This window comes from Oncorhynchus tshawytscha, linkage group LG13 (assembly GCF_018296145.1).
Source record: "Oncorhynchus tshawytscha isolate Ot180627B linkage group LG13, Otsh_v2.0, whole genome shotgun sequence".
NCBI lineage: Eukaryota > Metazoa > Chordata > Actinopteri > Salmoniformes > Salmonidae > Oncorhynchus > Oncorhynchus tshawytscha.
Genome location: NC_056441.1, coordinates 59277652 through 59301983, shown reverse-complemented (window position 1 = coordinate 59301983; position 24332 = coordinate 59277652). Strand labels below are relative to the sequence as shown.

Below are 24332 nucleotides of genomic sequence, written 5' to 3'. Positions count from 1 at the left end.
CTTGAAACAGAGCTAGTATAGTGGCAGTCCTGGCCAATTATAATGTTATTGTTTTTTATTTCTGTAAGCAGGAAGTGGCTCTGCTGTGTATTACGATGTCATATACTTTGAATGAAAATCATGTCACGCACCCAATTCAATTTACATAAGCGAAGTCTTCACTCATCTTTTCACTCTTTTCATCTCTCCTCTCTAACGTTTGTACTGGGGGTGTGTTTCTGACCTGTCTCTCTGTAGCCGACTCTCTGGTCTACAAGATCCAGAACCTGCGGTGGACGGCAGACTTCTCTGGCGCCATCACCCTCACCTGGTCCAGGCCTAAGAACCTGCCCCTGGCTTCCTGCTACTTCCTCATCTACTACAGGTCAGCCAGTCAGTCTGTGTGTTTTGTGTGTGTGTCCAGGGCCAGCTCTAGCCTTTTGGGGGCCCTAAGTAAGATTTGGTTGCCCCCCCCAACATTGCGGCAAAACATTTTAGTGGCCCCCCTCTTGACGGCAGAGAAGAATTTAAGTTTTAAAGTTAATTTCCTGCAGTGCCATGGGGCATAGAGAAAATGTTGCAGTTTTAAATCAAGTTTTCTGTAATTGTATTGCAATTCTACTAAGTTTTCCATGAGGCGGAGATGCAGTTTTAAAGCTAATTCCCTGCTATATTACACATTTCACCATGACTTTGACATTAATATGATATCTGTGTCAGAATGACTAACAAAATCAATGGGGGCCCCCTGGAGGTCAGGGCCCTGGGCACATGCCCTGTCAATATTCAGCCATGATTACTACAAGTTTGGCCGGTGGCCCCTAAGCGACCGCTTTTGTCGCTTATGCACCTATGTGTCTAATTGTGTGTCTGACTGTGTGTGTGTGTTTATCTGTCTCTGTTTGCTAGGCTGGTGGGCACCCAACAGTGGACCTCTATGGACACACACAGCAACAAGAGCAGCTACACCCTGTCGGTGCTGAAGCCAGACACCACGTACCAGGTGAAGGTTCTGACCCAGTGTCTCAGCAAGCAGCACAAGACCAACGATGTGTTGACCCTGCGAACGCCCGAGGGATGTGAGTACTGTCCCGTGTACACCACACGACTTTCCAAATCCTAACACCACTGAGCCTCTCATGTCAAACAGCTGTTTGTCCTGTAGTTTCTTGTCTTGCTGACACAGACGGAGGATCACACACTATGAGATTCTTCTCTTGGTCGCGATGAATCGCGGTACCACGCTGTCTCGCGAAAACAATGATGTGGTTAGATTGTTACTGTAGCTAGAACAAGCTGTGGCGCAAAGCAGCCTCAAGTACCATTTTCAGTCAGACATTCGTGCTTGCCACACAGAGTTGAAATACCGACTCGATACATTTTGAATTGAACAACGTTGCTTGTGGAAAGCTCTCATTGGCTATCGCTGATCACCGTTCTTTAAATGGAGGAGGAGGGGAGAGATGAGAGGGGGGTGGGTGTTGGGGAGGGGAGAAAGGGAAAGAGAAGAGCGAGGGAAAGGTAGAGGGAGCAAGACACAATCGTTTCACTGTGTCTGTTCACAGCAGAGGATTTGTCGAAGGCGTGATTTCACACATTGTCCATGTGTTTTAGTGTGGTTGTTTTTCACACCCGAGATGAACGCACTGCCTGTTAGTTGCTCGGCTAACTGACGGGCGAAAGGAGTAACAAAAGGAATGATGTAGATTTAGGATTATTATCCAGTACCCAGATTAAGCCTACCCCTGGACTGAAAGGCATGCTCAATGGAGAATCTCTATCGAGAGGGTCTTGGAAATACCCATTATCACTTTTATATCACTTTTGAAGTTTGTGGCCTGCCTGCAATAGTGTTTTAAGCTATGAATGGAATATTATGATGGATTGACAGTTCGGTAATGTAATGGTTGTTGCAGTGCCCGACCCCCCCAGAAACCTGCAGCTGTCATGTGACAACGGAGAGGACGGCATGGTGGAGGCCTCGTGGAGCGCTCCGGACAAAGCCCACGGACTGATCCGGGAGTACATTGTGAGTTAGCCTGCCCAGACACTGTTGTTTCCTCTGGTAAACTTAATAACCGCCTCTCCATTCTTAGTGTCATGTCCTGAGCAGTAGGGCTGTAAGAAGAGATGGAAACATATGACCATCCAATGGCTTTCAGCGGGTGCAGGATATCAAAGTTAATGTTCATCAGCAAAATATGAAAGACTCCACACACTGCAATGTGGGTTTATTATTAACATGAACAATGTTTCAAACCTGTTTTGCCTGTTTTGTTTCTCTCTCTCTATATGTATGTATGTATGTATGTATGTGTGTGTGTGTGTGTGTGTGTGTGTGTGTGTGTGTGTGTGTGTGTGACAGGTGGAGTACAGTGAAAAAGGTGTGGAGTGGTTCTCTCAGCGAAGCACCGGCAATGGTGTGGAGGTCAAGAACCTACAGCCCAGCACTCTGTACAAGTTTAGAGTAAGAGACCTGTCTTTCAGAGCAGCTTCATAGTGACATTTGACTTCATGACATGAAGGTAACGTGAGCTCTTAGAATTGTTGAGTTGTGAGCCTGTCTGATGAGTTGTAAAACCTGTGTGTTTTCAGGTGGCAGCAGTGACGGGTCGAGGTATGGGGAACTGGACTGAGGTTAAATCCATCATCCCCAAGAAAGGTATGACAGAATCTCTCATGATCATTGCCTGACAATTTATAATATGGCATGATGATAGTTTTGATACATTTGACAAATTCTCTAATCCAGGGTTTCTTAAACTATGGGTCAAGACCAAAAGTGGGCCCTGGGCATGTGAGAGGTGGGTCGCAAGTTATAAGAATGCTTCTATAATCACACGCTATTTCTTTTTCGTTTGGGTTGTAGAGATTTGGGTCACCGGAGGATGGTAGATTTATTTTGGTCTGGAGCTGCGGCAGGAAGCTTAGTGGTTAGAGTGTTGGGCCAGTAACCGAAAGGTGACAAGCTGCTGACAAGATAAAAATCTGTCGTTATGCCCCTGAGCAAGGCAGTTAACCCACTGTTCCCCGGGTGCCGAAGACGTGGATGTCATTGAAAGCAGCCCCCCCCCCCCGCACCTTTCTGAATCAGAGGGGTTGGGTTAAACGCAGAAGACACATTTCATTTGAAAGCATTCAGTTGTACAACTGACTAGGTATCCCCTTGTCCCTTTCCCTTCATTGCGCTTCCTCTACTGTTTGCATTATGGAGATTTACAGTGTTCTATCGCCCTCTGCTGGCCACCAGTATGTAGTTGTCTTATGTATTGGGGCTGATGCTTATTGTGTCTCTCTCTCTCAGCTCTACCACCCCCCTCAGTTATCACCGATAGCATCACAGAAGACTCGATGAGCCTATCTTTCAGCTTTAACTCCCAATATGAGGTCAGTTGGTGGCGTGTGTGGGTGTGTGTGTGTATGTGTGAGTTGGTGCTTATGTGTTCTAACTTGCCCTATAATTCTGCCGTTGTTCCGTGGGTGTGTGCAGGTGAGGCAGTATGTGGTGGTGCTGTCCTGGGTGTTTGATGCTCACGTGAAGGAGAGCAGGAACTACACTGTGCGAGGCAGCATACTGAAAGGTAGGCCCCTGTCTGCCTCAAGTGTCCACACATTTTCAGACAATTAAACAGCAAGTGTTTTTCAAACACATAACTTCGTCATATGCATCACATACACACACTTCTGTGTTTTCAATATCCAACTCTGTCGGTCGGTCTGTCTGTCTCTGTATCTGCCTGTACACTTGCAGCTGCCAACCTGACCACGGGGACCATCTACGAGGTGGCTGTGTGGGCCCAGACCGGTGTAGGAGACAGCCCCACAGCCCTGTCCCGCCAGCAGACCAAAGGCACCCAGCCGGAGCCTCCCCTCCTCAAGGCTCGGGCCCTTAACCAGAGCTCTGTGGACTGCAGCTGGACTGTAACCGGATCCCCTGCACAGGTAACACCGGCACAGCATGACAGCTACTGTATTACAGACATGGGTCATGTTCATTAGGGCACACAACGGAAAACATCATTCAACTTTTTGGGACCGAAAATTTCAGTTAGTCCCTATCCGTTTTCTTCTATTTGGTGCCTAATGAGCATGACCCTGGGTTTAAGTAGTATCTGTAGTATACTTTCAAATGCTTCAGGCATTTGATTGAGCCTGTCTTGAGTGCCTGATGGGCGGGGTTTGCGCTCTTCCATTGGTTCCAGGCAAGATCAATTAAGCGAGTCCCCACAAGCAAAATATAATTAGGAATTTCATAGATGAGTCATAATTGATGGGATGTATAAAGCGATTGTCCAGATGCTCAAAGCTCTTTCCATTGTAAGGGGGGAACTCGACTCATCCACCGCTACTGTGAAGCGCGCGGCTGGAGTAGGACAGCTCCCTGTGCAGCCAGTGATGTACTGTGTGGTTGTTGTCTGTCTGTACAGGTGTATGGCATCTTCTTTGCCACCTCCTTCTTGGACCTGTACCGCAGCCCTCACAGTGTGAACACCAGCGATAGCAGCCGGACCGTCACTGTGGACAGTGATGAGCAGTACCTGTTCCTCGTGAGTTCACACCCTTATTCCTCTTCACCCTGATTCCTCTCTCAGTGCCTCAGATACAGAATCAGAAAACTTTATTGACATGCAACACGGTTGGCTAGGGTTTTTTCGTTCTTACCCAAGATTCCATTTTGGTTTTAAACTGTACTGAACTGTAAAAGGATCGACTTCAAAAAATCTGCTCACAGTTAACCTATGTGTGCATTTTTGGTTTCTAAAGAACAATATCTGTGTGTGTGTGTGCGTGTGTTCACTTGTGTGTGACAGGTGCGGGCCATCTCTCCCTACCTGGGCCCTCCCTCGGAGTATGCGGTGGTTAAGATGATTCCCAACGAGCGGCTTCCTCCTCGTAACCTGCACAAGGTGCGCGTTGAGAAGACCCAGGCGATGTTGAAGTGGCAGCCTCCCTACGACTCCCCCAGCGCCCCTCTGGTAAGGTCATCCTCACACACCCTCGAGCGTCAGCCCTTTCCGATGCATTTTGTCTGGTTCCTGGGTTAAAGTGATAGTTACCTTTTTTTTAAGTGAGTTGAAGCTTAAACTTCAAAACAGACCCAGAGTGTGGATTGCACTCTCTCCTTGTCCATGGACTTCTTTCAGTGTAAGGAAACTCTGTTTGAAAATTGAGTGAACTATCCCTTAAATAAAGCCTCTAAAAACCTGACTGACCAGGTAATATACAGGACACCTGATATAGTAACATGAACAGTTGTCCCACACAAACCATAAACCTGTGTGTCCATGTCTGGATCTCAAATGACACCCTATTCCCTTTTAAGTGCACTACTTTTGACCAGGGCTCTGGTCATTAGGGTGCCATTTTGGATGCCAACACGGCTGTTGTTTATTGTTCTTTTGTTGTGTTATTTTACTGTAAACTGTGTTGAGATTGTTAAATGCACTGTCAATAAAGTTTGATTTGGATGTGTCCGTCCCGTGCAGACGTACGCGGTGCACCTGAAGGATGTGGTGCGTAAGACCGAGAGCAGCTACAAGCTGACCACCCAGAACAACACGGTGGAGTACTGCCTCAAGGGCCTGGAGCCCGGCGGACACTACAGCGTCTCCGTCCGCCTGCGCAACATGAGCAAGGAGGCCAGCTACACGCTCAACACAAGTACGGCCAGGTCCTCTTTATTGCAGTCGACGATCAGTTTTCTTTCCCACAATGCCCGGAGAGGAGTTAAAACATCTCAGGGTCATGTTAGTGAGATGTAGCGATCTTCTGGGATGTGCAGCCCAACTGCAATAGAGATAGACAACCTGGAACGCCCCCACCATCTGTTATATAGTGGCTGGGGACTAATCAGGGCTTCTTGTATATTAAAGGAGTTAAAGGTAGAGCGCCAACAGATCTGGGGAGACCACATTCAAAACCCAATGGGGATTGTTTTAACATGAACATAATTTTATGAATGTATGATGTCAGAAGGTTGTTTCCTCCTTCTCTGCGTGGACATAGTGCCCCTGCCTGCTCCAGAGGCTCTGAAGATCCTGACGGAGAAAGACCACGTGTTCCTCTTCTGGAAGAGTTTGGCCGTGAAGGAGAGGAGCTTCAATGAGAGCAGGGTGAGGGACACACACAGCTGTCTCTCCCTGTGATGACAGATCAACCCCACTGTCTTTTAGTTCCTCTGATATTCACCATCACTGTCTGTCTGTCTGTCTGCACGTCCGTGCTCGGTGTCTCTCCGCAGGGCTACGAGGTGCACGTGTACGACAGCCTGTCCAACTCCTCCGTGCTCCTGGGAAACACCACAGAGACCTTCTTCCGGATCAGCAGCCTGCTGGCAGGCCACAACTACACCTTCTCTGTCCAGGCCCGCTGCCTGTTCAACGGACAGCTGTGTGGCGAGTCCGCCCTGCTGCTCTACGACCAGCTGGGACAAGGTGAGAGGGGGAGGAGGCACTGGGGAGGATAGGAAGTTACGGGACACATTTACTAAGATTATGCATAAATCCTAAACGTCGGTTTCAGTAACAATGTGTGGTGACATTCATACAACAGAAGGATATGAGTTATCACTCTCAATATGGTGATAGTTTTCCGGGTGAATCTTACTTCATTAATCAACTTTGTGAGATAAAAGTATATAAAGAATCTCTCATAATGGCTCCCTCATGTATACCCCCCCCTCTCCCTGCAGGTCCCAGCGAGGCAGTGCGGAGCTCGGGTCAGTCAGGGGACATGGCAGTAGTGGTGGTGCCGGTGCTGTTCCTGCTGCTGCTGGGGCTGTGTGGGGGCCTGGTGGTCCTGTACCTGAGGCACCGCCGCCTTCAGAACAACTTCACCGCCTTCGCCAACAGCCACTACAACTCCCGCCTGGGCTCGGCCATCTTCTCCTCTGGGGACGAGCTGGGTAAGAGTCCTTGGTTAAGTTCTATATCGAAGTAGCCCCACACATCCGTAGTTGCGTTGCTCCCTTGTTTTGTGCTCCTGTGCAGGGCGCTTGTTGTTACTGTTGACTGTGACGGTTGTAATGGAGGTTGATGTCATCAGTCTACACTGTGTTGAACCACGCTGTCTTTATTTGTTGATCTGACACCCATAGATCATCCCTCTCTATGTCCAACTGATTGGCACGGCTTTTGATCAAACATTTCTAGGGCCTGGAGTTTCTCCTGACCGTGTGACCTGACCATAAAAACTCTGGGCCCCAGTTAAAGGCTGTGCTACTAGGGACCGTATTTTGTCCTTGTCAGGTCCCATCGTCCGGAGAAACTCCTGGCCCCACTCACAAACCACATTTTTGCATGATCCGTTCTGATGCAACTATCATGTCCTTCTTCCCTCCTCCGTTCATCTCTCCTTTCCCCCGTCCTCCTTAAAGGTGACGATGACGAAGACGCCCCCATGATCAGCGGCTTCTCAGACGATGTTCCCATGGTGATTGCGTAGTGGGACCAACCCTTCACGTCGTCTTCTTCTTTTCCTCCCTATCACTCTACTACACACTCTGCCCTGCCTGTCCCAACCCGTCACCTACCCGCCGGTGCCCACGTGGTATGACAAAAGGTCAAGAAAGAAGGTGCGCCAACACTTTAGTCAGCCAACCCACTCCGAGAAAAAAAGTCTTGTTGGATTCAGGATCAAAGGAAGAAAAAGTGAAGGGCAACGAGAGATATTTTTAAAAAGAAAAATACGATGCACTTTTTTTTGGATGCGCAATAACTTATTTTTTTATACATAATATATATATATATATATCAGTCAAAGGACTTTGTTGAGCGGGAACTGATGCTAACTGTGAAGGATTGTGAGTTTGTCAGGCGAGTCGCGTGTTTGAGAAAATCCCCTTTTGAATTACAAACTCACTCCATAAAGAACTGTTCATTGCTTGAAGCCAAAATAAGCACCGAGCAAAAAACATCCAATGCAGAATAAACACATGTAAAGAAAGAAAGTATACATCTAATACTGTATAAGTAAACAAATATATATATGTTTTACAAAGAAATCCTTCATAAAAAGAGTTAGGAACTCAAGCTCTCGATACAGCATAAATTAACTTATTCTTCATGGTATTTATTCATGGTACGTTGTTCAGTGTCCGCACTGAAATCGATCTGAATATGTTGCTCTCTGTTGGAATGAGATCACTTTAATCTGTTGATATTTGGTTTGAAACTGTCCATTAGCCGAAACACAACAATTGGTGTCCGAGTAGCCATCCAACGAGTAGCGATTATATGAAATCGATGGCACCATGCTGTGTCTTATAGATCCATATTCCTCCTATCACCAGCACAGGAGTGGCTGTACTCAACTCAGCAGTGACAATAGTACCGAAAAGTTATTCCCGTTTACCATGCTATTAACTCCAAAACGTCAGCTCGATCATTCTGTTGTTTCTCTACTTGCAATGCTGCATCGATAATGCTGTAGGTGGATCTATAGGAAAATAGTTAGATTTTAATTGGTTTTATCAGGACCACCACGTTGTAAATATTATTGTTATTCAAATATTATTACGCCCAATTAGCTGCCGTTAGTTTGTAGTGTTTGGAACGTTTCTCTGATGTTCTCAGGGAACTGGGTCTTTGTCTGGTCTGACACTGGCGTGGTACCATCATCTGAGTCTTTCGACCAACACTCGGGAACCCTCACTGAGGTACTATAGTAACCCTAGGGGCAATGATGAGCATGATGTTGTAATGATGTTATTTTATGGTTGTAAACTGGTTTTCTGGTTGAGAAGAAGTTACAAAACCAGATTACAAGGAACTTGTCTCTGTTACAACAAGAAAAGGATGTATTTTTCATGACGACAGCAAGATGTCAAGGGAAAGACGGCACATTTTGGTTGTTGTGGTTGCTGTAATTCTTCAACAAATTATGTATACTTCTAATCTACAACCTGGTGATAATGTCATTTAAAGACATTATAATGACGTAATGGACACCACTTTTGCTTGCTGGGATAGCAGTATGATGTTTAGGTCACAGTGAGGGGGACTGTGTCCAGCTATGTCTCACTGTGTAGCCAAATGCTTCACGTCAATAGGATGTGACAAGCTTAAGAATATGTTATTTTATTTTTCCTTTTCTCATCCTATCGTGTAGTCATGAAACGTGTATTTTCGTCTCTGCTAAAGAGCCATTTCAAGTTGATGTAAGGTATGATGCTTGTATTCATTGACCTGTTTTTTGGTTTATTTGTACATTTGTTCATGAATGTATTTTATATCTGATTTTATGGCTTTGAGGCGATGTGGAAACCGGTCACGTTACTAGTCCCCCACCCCCTTTCTACCTCCCACCCCTCGTGTGAAATGGATACATTCACAGTCCTCTCACTTTGTAAAGCCAAAAACTCTACTTTGAATGGTTTACCCCTATACTCTTGGAAGAAAGACCTGAAAATGGGTTTTTGATAGTGTCTGACTGTAGACTGGTTCAGGGCAGACCCCAGGCACCAGGACCACGTTCCCACCTCCATTCCCCTGGCCCACTGTGGGGGTGACGTCACAGCAGCCCCCCCCTCTGCCTTCCCGGTCACTGTAGGGCTGCTTTCACTCCATTGTTTTGACGTTCTTCTCCGTAAGGTACTTGTGTTTCTATCTCACCCCTTTTCTGCTTTCCAGGCCTTAAATAGTGTTGATACTGTTTATTTCGGTGGACTTCGATTTGCCACGTATGCCTTATTAGAAAACACGTTGAGTTTGTATGTATCTACTGTATTTATGACGACACAAGTGCACACCCACACTCACAATACCCTTACACAATGCTAAAGAGAATGATCTGTACTGAAGAGAGAGCAGTAGAAGTCGTTTGTTGTTGTTCTATACAGGTCACTACTGCTGTCTGCATTGGCTGTTTAAACAAGGCAAATATCTAAAGCCCCCTGATGGATTTTATCTCATGTAGCCCCAACTTTTAACAATTGTGCAAAATATAATTCTTGATTATTGTGTGACCGTTTCAATCCCTACCCCCTCCCAATGTAGACTTTGTTTGTTTTCTTCTGTAAAATAGTATGCTTAAAGTTTTTGCACAGAATATAATGTTGGACACCGCCATATTTGAATATGTTGATCTTGCTTATGGGGGTCTCAAGGACGTGAGATGTTTGAGGTACAGTGTGAAGTGTTTTTAAAACCACTTATACTGAAATAAACTCACTGGAAATGTGGCAACCTCGTTTTCCTCTTCTTTCGCAGAGAGGATGGATAGACAAAAGCAACAACACTGAAGATCTCTGCTTTCTAAAATGTTTATTGAATTATTTGTAGTTTACTTTGCTGTCTTTAGTCAATGTCCTTCCAACTTACAAATGTTTTTCATAGAAATAAACAAATCTCCCATCGATCACACACAGTGGCACAGAGTCTCCTCAAAGGCCCTTAACAAAGTGAAGGCAAACTCATGGCCTTGGTTAACCACATAATGCTATGAGTAAGTCCTACAGTATTTGGCAGCGCGAGACAGGAAGGAGTGCATGTAAACAGTGAGGTGAAGGGTGTGTCTGTAGAGGCTTTAGAGTACGGATGTCCTGGAGATGAACTGGGATCAGTCTTTAATCAGGCCACTCTCACTGTGGTTTTTGACTCGCGTCTCCTCTTTGCACCCAAAACATTCTGGGGCCGGCCAAAATCTCCTGGCCTTTTCATCCTCCCTCCTTCCTCCAGTCGTGCAGAACGACCACAGCTCCACTGACGCTCATAGGGTTTTATGACTGTTGAGTGAAGGGCATTGTCCACACTCTCAGGGGAACTTCTGGGAAAGAGACGGAGGGGGAGAAACAATCAGTGAGGTCATTGCAACTTTTATGCAGGCTGCAGAATTCCCCAGACAGCTCTATGATTAAGTAGAGGCAGGTGTGCTTCTCAGAAGAGTAGCCTGTCAAGCTGGACGTTTTGAAGGTACAAAGTACAGTAATCAATGGAATAGAAATATGAAATATAAAACAACAACACGATAAGCAGAGCGAAAGAGAGTAATGTCTTTGTGTTTTTAATCCACGTTTAAGTGCCACATTAACCAAGTGATTGATTTTGGGGGGGAAAGTAATTGTATACTTAAATAGTGCTGTTCATGATTTTACCAAGTTTATTTCAACAAGGTCATTAGCAAGAGGCTCTTTACACTTCTATGTGTCATGCTTTCAGTATATCAACAGCAGGTCAAACTTCATAAATATTGTAAGACTTAAAGACACTATGGAAGTTGAATTCCTCCCTGCTTACAGGAAGGTTGGGTTAAATGTAGAAGACACATTTGGGTTGAATGCATTCAGTTGTGCAACTGACTAGGTACCCCTTTTACCTAATTGTTTGTTAAATGTTGACTTGACTGTTGGCTGTATGATTCATATACAGCACATTATCACATACATAATATTTATATCATAAGAAGGTGTGCTCCTTTCTGTCCAATGAGGTATTTCTAGAAAAATGATTTTGTCCACTTAGGCGACCCCTTTTGGCTCAAGAGCGCCCCCAGAGGCAAAAGTTCTTGTATGGCCTCATCTTTAATCTCTTTCATTCCTTTGCACCAGATCTTTTTTGTGTGTTTCACCTGAAAAGAACCCTCTGACCTTGCCAAAAATAAATGCCCCAAAACAGTTAATAATCTTGGGACTTCAAACAACACTGATATAGTACAGGGCATTAAATCCTGACAGGGACATTATCATATATTGCCCAAAGCGTAACCAACAGGCCTGTCTCCCTCAACAAAAATACCCTGTCGGGAAGCGCTGTTAGAAGTGTTTGCTCTGTCTCCTGTCTCTTATTTCTCTGACTAAACTCGTCTGGTTGTGTTTATTTTCAGATCTGACTCGTCCTGGTCAACCACAGACAGCGGACCCAGACATGCTGTGCTCGGATGAATCCAAGTATATTTGTTGTGTAGGCTACAAATGCTCTTAAAAGCTCTTTTAAAACAGCGCCCAATGACGATGCACTGTAACAGACTGCTCTCTTTCTTTCTCTCACGCTCTTTCACTCGCTCTGCTCTAAAAAGAAAGTCTGCTCCTCTCTTAAGTAGCTAAGACGTACTAAAGTGAGCTGCCATACACATCTCCATTCTCATCTGTCCGTCAAATTCTGAGGGCAGCTCAGACAGAGCAGTGACACCACGGAGTGTCATGTTTTCTGCAGTCAGAAAGGCTCCCTCTGCGGCTCACTTAACTGTTAACAGTAACTGTGCCACCATGCCAGTGCCCTTGGCTTTTTTTGTTTGCCTTTTTAGAGTATAGGGCACCATTTGGAATCCAGACAAGCTCTTCTTCCTTCGTCATGCTCAAGGCTAACACTAGAGGTCGTGTTTGGTGTGTTTGGTTTCTGTGCTGTCAGAGAAAGACCTGCTTGTTGAAGAAGTTAAGTCAGAGAAAGAGGGAGGAATTAATGTTATTTTCTAGTGAATAAGTAATTAATCTCTTTCCAAATGACTATCACTGTTTATTTGAATACCGGATGTCAATGCACTGAGATAAAACTACGTTCAAGATTTGTGACCATCAGTTATAGATTGGAATATTCCACATCATGGTATCACTATCGACCTTTGCAGCCAACAATAATCACTAAACAGGGCTTAAATAAATGATCCCAAACGTAAGCTGCCAGGCCCTGACCCTCTTCAACTGGTGAAATGTCATGTCAGTCACAGATTTGTCTCCCTCCCCTCCCCCCTATGGAGTGGACAAGGGCCAGTTGTTCTGTTGGTGACATGTCAGTGCATCGGAGGGAGCAGTGTTGAGGTTGTGGCCTCATATCAGCCCCAGCAGAGGCAACAGGGGGCTCCAGTGTATACTGCAGCCAGGAAACGGCCCGGGACCTGGGAGGATGATGAGCAGATGCTGGGGAGTGAGTGAGTGGGGGGTGGGGGGTGTTGGAGTTGGGAGGGTGAGCGGGGAAGTCTGGATGAACAGCCCGTACTGTCATGGCCAGGCAGCGTTCACCGTACACAGCACAGACTGGACAGTGCAGAACACACACACATCCCAACATTGTTTTAAACCAATACGTTACCTAGTTCACAAATGTGCCTGTCACAGTTTTGGATGAAAATCGTCAGATTAACAATAGTCAGCCCCATATATAGTCATTTTCCTGGCACCATGGTTCTGAGACTCTCACATTGCTTCTGGTAAGTACTCAAACAACCCTGTTACAAAGTCCTGTAGCCTACAGTACCCCTCTATCGGGCCTCAGGTCGCTAAGGATTCCCACTGGCCAGAGATTTGGGAGGAGGAAACTTGAACAAGTGTTCATTCCTTAGCCTGGAATCTCCTCCACCAGAGGGCATGCTTGATATAACACCATATGTGTTGCCTCCTCAACAAGCCATTTATTACTGCCACATTACAGTGTTCCAAGACCCAATCAAACTGATAAACATCATTAGTCAACTCCCTTGTCGAATCCTCTTGTATAGAGAGGTGAATCACTGCAAAAGCAAAGAGAAAAGTGTCGTGTCCTGTATGCTGGGAAAGAAAGACTTCAGATATGGGTGGTCCCACAGAGCAGCATAGATGTATAGTTGAGAAAGAAGGGAGATTTCTTGTTTAGTCACAATTATGTTTTTTATTGTATGATACAGGCTATATTACCCTTTTAATTAATAGAACTTCAAGTTACCAACATTTTTCACTTTATTAGAATTATACATAATGTACAAAGTAGTGTGGATATATTTGATACATTTTAAACCTAACACACAGCTGTGAGACAGTACCATTCATGGCATAATTGCACACAAAATTACCAAGTTAAAAGTAACAATCCGCAGTCTTTATTTTACGATGACAATATCATACACATATCAATACAATTTCTGACCAATATAATAAAACAATACGCCACTGCAGTTATTGAATTTAAAACTACAAATCTAGGCTACCAAGAACACATCGGAGTTCAATTCAGGAGATGGAAACATGACATCAGAGATACTGCTTCCATTTTATCCGTTTGACTGTTAGTTTTGCTGTGAAAGTGTTAGTTTTGCTGTGAAAGTGTTAGTTTGGCTGTGAAAGTGTTAGTTTTGCTGTGAAAGTGTTAGTTTTGCTGTGAAAGTGTTAGTTTTGCTGTGAAAGTGTTAGTTTGGCTGTGAAAGTGTTAGTTTTGCTGTGAAAGTGTTAGTTTTGCTGTGAAAGTGTTAGTTTGGCTGTGAAAGTGTTAGTTTTGCTGTGAAAGTGTTAGTTTGGCTGTGAAAGTGTTAGTTTTGCTGTGAAAGTGTTAGTTTTGCTGTGAAAGTGTTAGTTTTGCTGTGAAAGTGTTAGTTTGGCTGTGAAAGTGTTAGTTTTGCTGTGAAAGAGTGAGCCTCTCGTGTATGTCCATGATAACATGTTTACACGCTGCGTGGCTATACGTCCCCATGAACACACACACACTGAGTCATCATCTATATGACACCGCAATATATATGACACCGTGCCCTTCCTTCATGAAGGAAGGAATGGCACTCCTTGAGAGTTCCTCCCCTACCATTATGAGACCTTTAGACACTTCACACAGTGGGCTCTATCGTGGCCAATCCAATCAGAGGACCATGGAGGCTCCTGAGTACAACTCAGTTGGAGGTCTGTGACGGGCAGTGAACAGTGTGTGTGTCGGTGTGTGGTCTCTACAGCCACTTGACCAGAGGAAGAGAGTCCACCTTACTCACTTCCCAGGGGTCAAGAGGTCCCTGACCCACTGATTGTTTGGGAGCTAAAAGGTCAATAGGCTGGTCACTGGTGGCTGCTCAAGGTCAAAGACAGGCTTTTGATAGAGAAGGCAGGCGTTGTGGACAGCAAGCCACGGCCATTATGATCTATTGTGAGCCAATTTGGTAGGGGGAACTCAAAGGCACTTTTCCTCCGAAAAACATTTAGATGTCCAGGTTGAAAGAGAGTTATCCTTGTGGATATGCCAAGATAATGCCATTTTAACTAGCATCAAAGAGTGCCTTGGTATTGTTTTTAGTATGGAAACTTCTGTTTCAGTAGCTACTGCAGGTTTCCATCCATTTGTTGAAACATTTTCAAGTGAAGATTCTAATATTCACATAAAAAGAGATGTACATTTTACAGGCAGCAGTGTGTTTCCATCAAATTGGCTTGTTGCGAATAAAAAGCTGTGCATGATTCCGAAGTGCACATAAAAAGCACTTTGTCATAGGACCACACAGCATAGCATCATGTGACTACAAAATTACTGCGACATGATGGCTAATCTATCAACAATTTGCGCAAAAACAAATTAGCTGCCATTTGTCACATGATCTATTTCACAGACAAGAAAAAGATCCACCCTTTCAAACTTATTTTGTTTTTACTGACCATTGCTGTTTCCATCAGGCCTGGCCTGAGTTTTTTATCCGACAGGTAGCCTACATTTACTGGCATAAAAAGAGTTGGATGAAGTAAGAAGGTGACATTTCTCTGACGGTGAATGATGCTCAACTTGTTTTAAGTTCTTAGCTAACAGATCGATTCATGTCTGAGTATCTGTGTACCCTACCAAGTGGGCAAAATTTGGCACAGAACATCATAATGATGTTGCTTTGTAAGTCGCTCTCGATACGAGTGTCTGCTAAATGACTACAATTGGAAGATGTCATTTCTGGTTGTAACTTGTTTTCAATAGATGCCTCACCAGATAAGATGTGTAAAAAAACATCTGCCTTATGTCATTGCAACCAGTTCTGCCCACTGGGTAAAGTGTTGGGTGAACATTAGCATTAGTATTCAAAGCAGATGACTGCTGGGACTGTCCAGTGTGTGTGTGTGTGTGTGTAGGATGCTGAAAGCCAAGTTCAAGCTTTCTCTGCTTTGGGAGACGAGTTGATTGACCTCGTCAGAGAAACACATGGGGCTGTGCTGCTGGTGGTTCAGGTAGAATATTCTGGGTATTGGTCCATTCCAACTTTCATGCCCCTGAGGTGTATTTTAGTGTGTGCCTGTTTCTCCACATTATGACGTTTTGGAAATTTGAAACATAACCCCCCCCCACTCTAGACACTTACCAGATGTTTGACTGTAACCTTTCTATGTTCGTTTTTCACCTTCCTTTATGGCCAGGGTTTCATTCAAAGATTAGTTGGCTCTTATTGTCATGTAATACTGATTTATATTATGCCAACTCTTGGGAGTTAACCACTCCTTAGTGTGGAACATGTGTGATACCTATGGTTTTCAGGGAATACAAATGAGGCAAATAGCACCCTTGCATTCTCAACATTTCTAATATCTCCCATTTACTACCATCACACACACACACACACACACACACTTGACCTTTCCAATAAATATACCTTTCAATGCCCGGATCTCGGCTGCCATGTTATTTGTGTCTGGATGGCTAGCACTGTCCTGATGCTGTGTGGGGTTTAATTGGAGGATCATGTAGGTCTTTCTAGCCAATCGGAGAGATTGGTGCTGTTCCTCTCCTAGCAACAAGACTCCCTAGCTGTGCTGTGCTGCTAGCTAACTGACACCTAGATTAACTCGTTTTTTCCCTTTATTTTTCCTTTCGTTCCGTCTATCTTTTATTCTTGTTATCCTTGTCAGTTATCATTCATCAAACATACTGTAGCCATCCACAAAATGTCTGGCCACAATATAAGTAACAGTAGACCTGAGGACACAGGTCATGACTTGGTGTGTGTCATAAGAGGCATCATTTACTAGTCTTTTCTTTGACTTGAGTGAAACTAAAATCTCATGTACAATTCATCTTTGTCATCATTTTCTGTCATTTCTTTAAAAGCATTTATCATTGATACAAAGGGGATGATGTGAATGGGAATAGAGAAATTAAGTCATCTCCCAAGTGAAAAAGAGATGGGTAGATGAAACAATAGCCTGCGGTGCAGTTCATATTGCGAAATAAAACAATATCATGAGACAGAATCTTATTTATATCGCTGCAAAAATGACAGATGTATTTATTTTTGTCCATTTCTGTCTTAGATTCTTCCTCCAACTCCCAAATAGCAACCTATACCCTATATGCCTATAATGCATGTCTTTTGACCAGAGCCCTATGGGTCCTGGTCTAAACCAGTGCACTTTATAGGGCATAGGGTACCATTTGAGACTCATTCGAGGTGTGCTACTATGCCGGATGTCGGCCACTATCATATTCTCTCCATGGCGACTGCTGACCCCTTTCAGTGCATACTTCCTAATAATAGCGGGCCTGGTCAGGTTGCTATGTTAAGCAAGGTGTCAATGAGTCTCCATCAGGACTGGGGCTAGCTGCCTATCTCCTCACAGAGTGGACAAGGTTGAGATGGCTTACCACCTCCTAGCCCTTCTGCTGTTTCAGCATCAAGCTCTGGGATCAACCCTCAGCTCAACATACACACACACGCACGAGTGACACAAGCCTACCAGACGAGCTAAATAACTTCTATGCTCGCTTCGAGGCAAGTAACACTGAAACATGCATGAGAGCATCAGCTGTTCCGGACGACTGTGTGATCACGCTCTCTGCAGCCGTTGTGAGTAAGACCTTTAAACAGGTCAACATTCACAAGGCTGCAGGGCCAGACAGATTACCAGGACGTATACTCCGAGCATGCGCTGACCAACTGGCAAGTGTCTTCACTAACAATTTCAATCTCTCTCTGTCTGAGTCTGTAATATCAACATGTTTCAAGCAGACCACCATAGTCCCTGTGCCCAAGAACACTAAGGTAACCTGCCTAAATGACCACCATCCCGTAGCACTCACGTATGTAGCCATGAAATGCTTTGAAAGGCTGGTCATGGCTCACAACACCATTATCCCAGAAACCTTAGACCCCACTCCAATTTACATACTGTACCAACAGATCCAAAGAGGATGCAATCTCCATTGCACTCCACACTGCTCTTTCCCACATGGACAAAAGTAACACCTATGTGAAAATGCTATTAATTGACTACAGCTCAGCGTTCAACACCATAGTGCCCTCAAAGCTCATCACTAAGCTAAGGACCCTGGGACTAAACACCTCCCTCTGCAACTGGATCCTGTAGTGGAGCAGATTGAGAGCTTCAAGTTCCTTAGTGTCCACATCACCAACAAACTAACATGGTCCAAGCACACCAAGACAGTCGTGAACAGGGCACGACAAAACCTATTCCCTCTCAGGACACTGAAAAGATTTGGCTTGGGTCCTCAGATCATCAAAAGGTTTTACAGCTGCACCATCGAGAGCATCCTGACGGGTTGCATCACTGCCTGGTATGGCAACTGCTCAGTCTCTGACCGCAAGGCACTACAGAGGGTAGTGAGTACGGCCCAGTACATCACTGGGGCCAAGCTTCCTGCCATCCAGGACCTCTATACCAGTGTCAGAGGAAGGCCCTAAAAATTGTCAAAGACTCCAGCCACTCTAGTCATAGTCTGTTCTCCCTGCTACCGCACGGCAAGCAGTACCGGAGCAGTCTAGGTCCAAGAGGCCTCTAAACAGCTTCTACCCACAAGCCATAAGACTCCTGAAGATCTAGTCAAATGGCTACCAAGACCATTTGTATTTGCCCCCCTCTACTCTGCTGCTACCCTCTGTTATTATCTATGTATAGGCACTTTAATAACTCTACCTACATGTACATATTACCTCAATTACCTGCCCCACACACACACATACAGACATGTTTTCAATGTTACATATGTGCTTGACATATCTGTGTGGTACAACAGACAAACCATCTATCTATATAAACAACCCAAATCCTGAGCACCGTTAATAATACCAGCGTGCTTGGCAACTTAATGAAACAACTGTGAAGCGTGAGAAAGACAAACTTGACTTTTAAACCCCCTGGCTCAAACATGACCTCTTCCTCCCACTTCCACACTATTGGCCACTTACCCTGCCCTGGCCATGATTTAAGACATTAATACAGATTTGTTATTATTTGTAAATATTAGTAGATGGCTGTTGGCACTCTACTGAATCATTTTCACCTCTTTAACACTGCGTCTAAGTACATACTTGTTTGCCAAATACCACAGACTCCCTTATGTAAGGTGACCTACTAAGCACAAACCATATATGCATGTACATGTATGTATATACATTTGTTTTACACATATTGTAGCTGTAAATGTCTCTTCTGCAATGTCATTAGTGCCTTTTTCGCATAGCCTAAAACGTGAGGCTTCTGAGTTATTATTTTTATTCTCCAATGTTATGGACATCTCCCCAGCATTGGACAAGGCTAGAGGTGTTCTGTAGCTACAGAGACTCCATGTGGCTTAAACCAATACAATCTCTTCCATGTGGCGAGAGGGTTATAGTAAGCCCCATTGGCATCTCTGAGGAGGGTACGAGTTTGAAATTGAGATGTTAACAGCACAGGCACAACCTACTGAGTCGATGTTTTGCTTGCATGAGCGTTTAATGTTCTTTTCCTGTGAACTCTTGTGTCTTTAGTCATTGCGAGGGTTCTCTGGTATTCAAGAGTGACTGTCTGTCTGTCCGTCCATTTGTCAACACGCGACATTGGCGACACCTGGAACGGGGTGACTATGGACAGGCACAGTGTAGATCTTGTCATTTCCTCCTGTGATTGAATCGCTCCCCCCCCCCAACCCCCCAGCACACGGTACCCTGGCAACATAAAAGCCACGTTTGTTGTTTGAACCGTGTGGCACCACTGATCACCTATTGTTCTGGCTCATTAATATCCGTTGCGAATCTGCTTATTCTCCAGATTCCATCAATACGGCTCTGACAAAGGGATGGTTATTGCAGGGCCCGTCTAAGAACAAAAAACAAACAGCGGTTGCAAACGTGCTTCTTGATTCTCAGGAGCCCCAACAATGGGATTCTTTGTGGGACAGTAGGGGGATTGATGGGTATCGTGTTTTGCAGTGTGGGATGGCTGCAGTGAGTCCACGTCTCTCTTTCCCTTGCTCTCTGGGTTGAACACAGCAGAGTAGCTGCCATTCAAGCCCTTTTTTAGTCCTTCTCACACACAATACCTAAAGCTAATGCTACCATGTTGGGTAAGGCTCTCTCCATCTAGGCTGCAAAGATGGGAAGTTGGGACTGACAAGATAGCAGAGAGGCTCTAAAATGGCCAAAGATGAAAGACGGCTTGAGTGTGAACCAAAAATACTTGGATAATTTTATTGCGTCATGTCATTTCCCCCCTCATTATAGAATTTGTCCAAAATGGCCTAATATAGTGCACTACTTTTGACCAGCACACTCATTTCCGACACTCTAGATTTTGCCCGCCTGAAGTAGAGTATATTATGATAAATTGCAGGCCACACTACTTGCCTAGAGAGTTTTCAGCTATACTTTTCGTGGCTGTTTATTTACCACCACAGACAGATGCTGGCACTAAGACCGCACTCAGTCAGCTGTATAAGGAAATAAGCAAACAGGAAACCACTCACCCAGAGGCGGCGCTCCTAGTGGCCGGAGACCTTAATGCAGGGAAACTTACATTTCTACCAAATTTCCATCAACATGTTAAATGTGCATCCAGAGGGAAAACAATTCTAGATCACCTGTACTCCACACACAGAGACGCGTACAAAGCACTCCCTCGCCCTCCATTTGGTGAATCCGACCACAACTCTATCCTCCTGATTCCTGCTTACAAGCGAAAACTAAAGCAGGAAGCACCAGTGACTCGTTCTATAAAAAAGTGGTCTGATGAAGCAGATGCTAAACTACAGGACTGTTTTGCTATCACAGACTGGAACATGTTCCGGGATTCTTCTGATGGCATTGAGGAGTACACTATATCAGTCAATGGTTTTATCAATAAGTGCACCGAGGACGTTGTCCCCACAGTGACTGTACGTACATACCCCAACCAGAAGCCATGAATTACAGGCAACATTCTCACTGAGCTAAAGGGTAGAGCTGCCGCTGTCAAGGTGTAAGACTCTAACCCGGTAGCTTACAAGAAATCCTGCTATGCTCTGCGACAAACCATCAAACAGGCAAAGCGTCAATACAGGGCTAAGATTGAATCATACTACACCGGCTCCAACGCTCGTCTTATGTGGCAGGGCTTGGAAACTATTACAGACTACAAAGGGAAGCACAGCCGTGAGCTGCCCAGTGACACGAGCCTACCAGTCTAAATCACTTCTATGCTCGCTTCGAGGCAAGTAACACTGAGGCATGCATGAGAGCATCAGCTGTTCTAGATGACTGTGTGATCACACTCTCCGTAGCCAATGTGAGTAAGACACGGATTACCAGGATGTGTGCTTTGAAAGGTTGGTAATGGCTCACATCAACACCATTATCCCAGAAACCCTAAACCCACTCCAATTTGCCTACCGCCCAAACAGAGCCAAAGATGATGCAACCTCTATTGCACTCCACACTGCCCTTTCCCACCTGAACAAAAGGAACACTTATGTGACAATGCTATTCATTGACTACAGCTCAGCGTTCAACACCATAGTACCCTCAAAGCTCATCACTAAGCTAAGGATCCTGGGACTAAACACCTCCCTCTGCAACTGGATCCTGGACTTCCTGACGGGCAGCCCCCCAGGTGGTAATGGTAGGTAACAACACATCCGCCACGCTGATCCTCAACACGGGGGCCCCTCAGGGTGACACAACAGTGGTTGATGACACAACAGTGGTAGGCCTGATCACCAACAACGATGACACCGCCTATAGGGAGGTGGTCAGAGACCTGATCGTGTGGTGCAAGGACAACAACCTCTCCCTTAAAGTGATCAAAACAAAGAAGATGATTGTGGACTACAGGAAAAAGAGGACAGACCATGCCCCCATTCTCATCGACAGGGCTGTAGAGGAGCAGGTTGAGAGCTTCAAGTTCCTTGGTGTCCACATCAACAACAAACTAGAATGGTCCAAACACTCCAAGACAGTCGTGAAGAGGGCACGACAAAGCCTATTCCCCCTCAGGAAACTAAAAGGATTTGGCATGGGTCCTGAGATCCTCAAAAGGTTCTACAACTGCAACATCGACTGCCTCCTGACTGGTTGAATCACTGCCTGGTACGGCAATTGCTCGACCTCTGACCGCAAGGCACTACAGAGGGTGGTGCGTACGGCCCAGTACATCACTGCGGCTATGCTGCCTGCCATCCAGGACCTCTACACCAGGCGGTGTCAGAGGAAGGCCCTAAAAATTGTCAAAGACCCCAGCCACCCCAGTCATAGACTGTTCTCTCTACTACCGTATGGCAAGCGGTACCGAAGTGCCAAGTCTAGGACAAAAAGGCTTCTCAACAGTTTTTACCCCCAAGCCATAGGAGTCCTGAACAGGTAATCAAATGGCTACCTGGACTATTTGCATTGTGTTTCCCCCAACCCCTCTTTTACGCTGCTGCTACTCTCTGTTTATCATATATGCATAGTCACTTTAACTATACATTCATGTACATACTACCTCAATTGGGCCGACCAACCAGTGCTCCCGCACATTGGCTAACCAGGCTATCTGCATTGTGTCCAACCCACCACCCGCCAACCCCTCTTTTACTCTACTGCTTCTCTCTGTTCATTATATGTGCATAGTCACTTTAACCATATCTACATGTACATACTACCTCAATCAGCCAAACTAACCGTTGTCTGTATGTAGCTTCACTACTTTTATAGCCTCGCTACTGTATATAGCCTGTCTTTTTACTGTTGTTTTTATTTCTTTACCTACCTATTGTTCAGCTAATACCTTTTTTGCACTATTGGTTAGAGCCTGTAAGTAAGCATTTCACTGTAAGGTCTACACCTGTTGTATTCGGCGCACGTGAGAAATAAACTTTGATTTGATTTGATCTGCCCCTCACTGCCAACTTCCGAAGTGAATGAAAACACAACATTCGCTCTCTCTCTCAGCCCCCCTCTCTCTGCACCCCCCCCTTGCTCTCTCTCCAGCCCTCTGTTACCATTCACTCACTGAGGCCATTACCAAACAGTGTCTGGGGACATGGTTGGGGTGACGGGCATCCTGGGAGAAAAAGGCTCTCTGGTCTGGACATGGTGTCACATTAATCCGTGCCAGCTTCCTTCACATGTCATGACTGGAGGGAAGGTGGGGCCCCCAGTCCCATGCATAACCATATAGATGGAAACTGTCTGTTGGTGATTGCAGTGACATTTGAATGGATATTCTGTTGCTGCCTGTTGAGCAGAGAGAACCTCCCACATTGGCATGGCATTGGCTGGAAATATGTGCATTCAGATGGCCACTTGACAGGGAAGAGAGACACAGTGCAACATTTTACAAAAGATCAATTGAAGAACATTGAAAGACCATAAAATCTTAACACAGAGAAACCCACATTCATATTAGGAAATATTTTCATATATCTCTTTATGAATACTGAATTATTACTGTTTCAGATATAAGTGTTACTGGCTCGGTTGTGTCTCCAAGTGTTTTTGGCTTGCTGGTTTTGAGAAAGAGCTTTGTTTTCAAATAATAATAATCTTTAATGTCGAAGTGTTAAATGTTTGTAATGTCTTAATGTAAATGTGATTGTTTGTAATGTCTTTTAAGTTCTGTGTTGGACCCCAGGAAGATTAGCTGACATTATGGCGTCAGCTAATGGGGATCCTAATGAAAATGCAAATTGTAGAGTTTCAAGTAAAGACATTCAGGACTGAAAGATACTCTGTTTGAATGGAATCCCTTCCATCATGTTATGTGTATAGAAAAGAATATCACGTTATAGACTACTGCAACTGAATGAAATATGTGGCTAGTAGCAGTAGTATACGAGAAGAAATGTCAACTTTCATGTCAATTTTCTGCTCAGCTTAATTTGTTTGAGAATTTAAATCAATCCAATCATATGCAGTGAGTAGAACCTGAACTGTATAGGCCTGACCAATGCTGACATCAACACATTATTAATAGCCAACCCAAAGAGGAATGACAGTCAGACACTTCTTTACATTCTACAACAGGAAAAGAAACAACCCATTTATTTTGACCCTTTCCAAGTACTCCTATAATAGAAAATGCAAGTGTCTAAAGTTGAGCAACTGGACCTTATTGTGGCAGCTCTATTCTGAGCCTGGGCTAAATTATACAAACCCTAGAGACTAGTGGGTCAGGTGGTCTGAAAGATGTGCATTCCTCAGCAGCACACACACTCACCCTCTCTGAACCCCCCTGCAGACAGGCGTAAGCCCCCATTTCTCTCCTAGACTTTGCCAGCTGCAGGAGATGGAGGCATTATACCCCAACAAGGACTACGCTCCAAATGGCATCCTATTCTGGTTAAAAGTAGTGCACTATATTAGGAATAGGGAGCCATTTTGGACACAGCCATGATCCGATAGAGGTTCTGCTGCCCCTGATCCTCTTCTGCAGTAGCCATTCTGATAAGGAGATCGTCGTAATGACACAACCTCCGGAGTCCATT

The 24332-nt window shown here is 44.9% G+C and overlaps 1 protein-coding gene across 2 annotated transcripts in view; it reads left to right on the top strand.

Moving 5' to 3' along the window:
- Window positions 1–10159, top strand: part of LOC112265411 (sortilin-related receptor) — a 71460-nt gene extending 61301 nt beyond the window's left edge. Inside the window, exons 34-48 of one of the 2 annotated variants that reach the window (XM_042296056.1) lie at window positions 238–364; window positions 889–1058; window positions 1896–2008; window positions 2345–2446; window positions 2575–2641; window positions 3284–3366; window positions 3470–3560; window positions 3731–3921; window positions 4407–4526; window positions 4791–4955; window positions 5466–5640; window positions 5986–6092; window positions 6221–6413; window positions 6671–6883; window positions 7355–10159. In XM_042296056.1, the coding sequence (XP_042151990.1) occupies window positions 238–364; window positions 889–1058; window positions 1896–2008; window positions 2345–2446; window positions 2575–2641; window positions 3284–3366; window positions 3470–3560; window positions 3731–3921; window positions 4407–4526; window positions 4791–4955; window positions 5466–5640; window positions 5986–6092; window positions 6221–6413; window positions 6671–6883; window positions 7355–7422 (1985 nt within the window). In that variant the 3' untranslated portion in view covers window positions 7423–10159. Of the gene's footprint in view, window positions 1–237; window positions 365–888; window positions 1059–1895; window positions 2009–2344; window positions 2447–2574; window positions 2642–2731; window positions 2784–3283; window positions 3367–3469; window positions 3561–3730; window positions 3922–4406; window positions 4527–4790; window positions 4956–5465; window positions 5641–5985; window positions 6093–6220; window positions 6414–6670; window positions 6884–7354 lie in introns of those variants that run through there. The other variant, XR_006078675.1, reaches the window with a different exon arrangement.
- The last annotated feature ends 14173 nt before the right edge of the window (window positions 10160–24332 follow it).